At 39.2% G+C, this 1,905-nt stretch overlaps 1 protein-coding gene across 1 annotated transcript; it reads left to right on the top strand.

Moving 5' to 3' along the window:
- Window positions 1-110: 110 nt before the first annotated feature.
- LOC124233636 (serine/arginine-rich splicing factor 10-like) lies at window positions 111-914 on the top strand. The gene has a single exon (XM_046650776.1). The coding sequence runs from the start codon at window positions 187-189 to the stop codon at window positions 736-738; it is 552 nt and encodes a 183-aa protein (XP_046506732.1). The 5' UTR covers window positions 111-186; the 3' UTR covers window positions 739-914.
- Window positions 915-1,905: the final 991 nt, after the last annotated feature.

Here is a 1,905-nt window from a genome sequence, read left to right as displayed (position 1 = left end):
ACTTTTACCATGAGTTTTTAACATTAATGAAGTTTCTTTTATCATTTAAAAAATAATTTTCTTGCTCGCGAGAAGAGGCGGTTGCCGTAGCGGAGCTCTCAGGCTGTCTGTCTGAGGATCCGCCGCCCGAGCCGCGGACAGTTTACGGAGCCCGTTAGCGCCCCGGTCGAGACCCCCGCCGCCGTCATGTCCCGCTACCTGCGCCCCCCCAACACATCTCTGTTCGTAAGGAACGTGGCCGACGACACGAGGTCCGAAGATTTACGGCGCGAATTTGGTCGTTATGGTCCTATAGTTGATGTGTATGTGCCACTTGATTTCTACACTCGCCGTCCAAGAGGATTTGCTTATGTTCATTTTGAGGATGTTCGTGATGCTGAAGATGCTTTACATAATTTGGACAGAAAATGGATTTGCGGACACCAGATTGAAATACAGTTTGCACAGGGTGATCGGAAGACTCCAAATCAGATGAAAGCCAAGGAAGGAAGGAATGTGTACAGTTCTTCACGCTATGATGATTATGACAGATACAGATGTTCTAGAAGCCGAAGTTATGAAAGAAGGAGATCAAGAAGTCGGTCCTTTGATTACAACTACAGAAGATCTTATAGTCCGAGAAACAGTAGACCGACTGGAAGACCACGGCGTAGCAGAAGCCATTCCGACAATGATAGACCAAACTGCAGCTGGAATACCCAGTACAGTTCTGCTTACTACACTTCAAGAAAGATCTGAGAAAGCGGATAAAGAACCAAAGAAGGGCAGTTCAAGCGACCAAAGGGTGGGTGGAAGGTGCTGCAGTATGAATACTGTACAAATATTTTGACTCTGGTCTGAAAAGATAAAAGAATGTTATCGAAACTACATGGAATAATTGAAGTCCCTTCAAGTTTGAAAGTAAGCATTTTAGGACAAATCAAAGGAAATTCAACTTTGTACTTATGGAAACTAATCCCTAAATCTGAATAGGTTTATATTGATTCTTGGGTAACAGGTCCATAATAAATTATTAAAAACTAGGATGTCTGAATATCAAGGAAGAGAGCCATAGTCTCTTACAGTGCCTGTATTGGTCTGTCTCAAATGGAATTGAGTGAGAAAAGGTATGGTCCACTATAAACTTTTTCTTGGTTCTCTCTTAAAGTCAGTTGCATTTTCGCTATTGGCAAATCTTGCCTTTGTTTATCCCAGTGCCAGTGTTTTCTGCTTAACGGTTTGCTTTGTTGGCATCTGAGTTTATTTACTTGTGTGCCATGTGCAGTTTACATCTTCCTTAAACACTCTTTCCCAGGTAAATTCCAATTACAATATTTGACAGCCAGCTAAGAGGGTCCATTTCGTCTCACCTCTTTCCTAGTCAGTATATTCAGCAAACATTTACTGAGCCCTTAGTGTGGGCAAAAAAATGTACTGGGTGATTGGGGAGAAAAATAGATAAAATTCACTTATTCAATAAATGTCTACTGAGCACAATCCAGTGAATCATTACAGTATGGCCTCATTGTTTTGTTTGAGGTGTATTATTCGTAACAATATTTTACACCATTCATATCCTAATGTAATTATAAAACCCAATATACTATCAAAGATAAGTAATTTTGTGGTTATCTGCCATTTAAAAGTATCCAGTATTTCTGTTTGCATCCCATTAATACAAATAATGAAAAAATGATTTGTTTTAATCTGTAATAAACTGATTTATTGTGCAGTGGCTGTAATATACTAGAGTTATATTAAATTGTTAACTCTGCCTCCTCAAACACATATTAGGAAATAATTCCCAAAATAAGTATTTAACTTTGCGTTAGATATAAAGGAGACTCTGGGTGCTATAATTAGACTATTTTGAGGCAGATAGCTGTTATCCCAGTTGATTTAGTGTGTTCTGTAATTGAGAAAATG

Source organism: Equus quagga, unplaced genomic scaffold, assembly GCF_021613505.1.
Source record: "Equus quagga isolate Etosha38 unplaced genomic scaffold, UCLA_HA_Equagga_1.0 207791_RagTag, whole genome shotgun sequence".
In the NCBI taxonomy this organism is placed as follows: domain Eukaryota; kingdom Metazoa; phylum Chordata; class Mammalia; order Perissodactyla; family Equidae; genus Equus; species Equus quagga.
Note: the sequence above shows the minus strand (reverse complement) of the source record. Positions and strands in the feature narration are given on the sequence as shown.

What these genes read in the sequence shown, in the direction of transcription:
- LOC124233636 (XM_046650776.1), top strand. Translation starts at nt 187, where the DNA reads ATGTCCCGCTACCTGCGCCCCCCCAACACATCTCTGTTCGTAAGGAAC.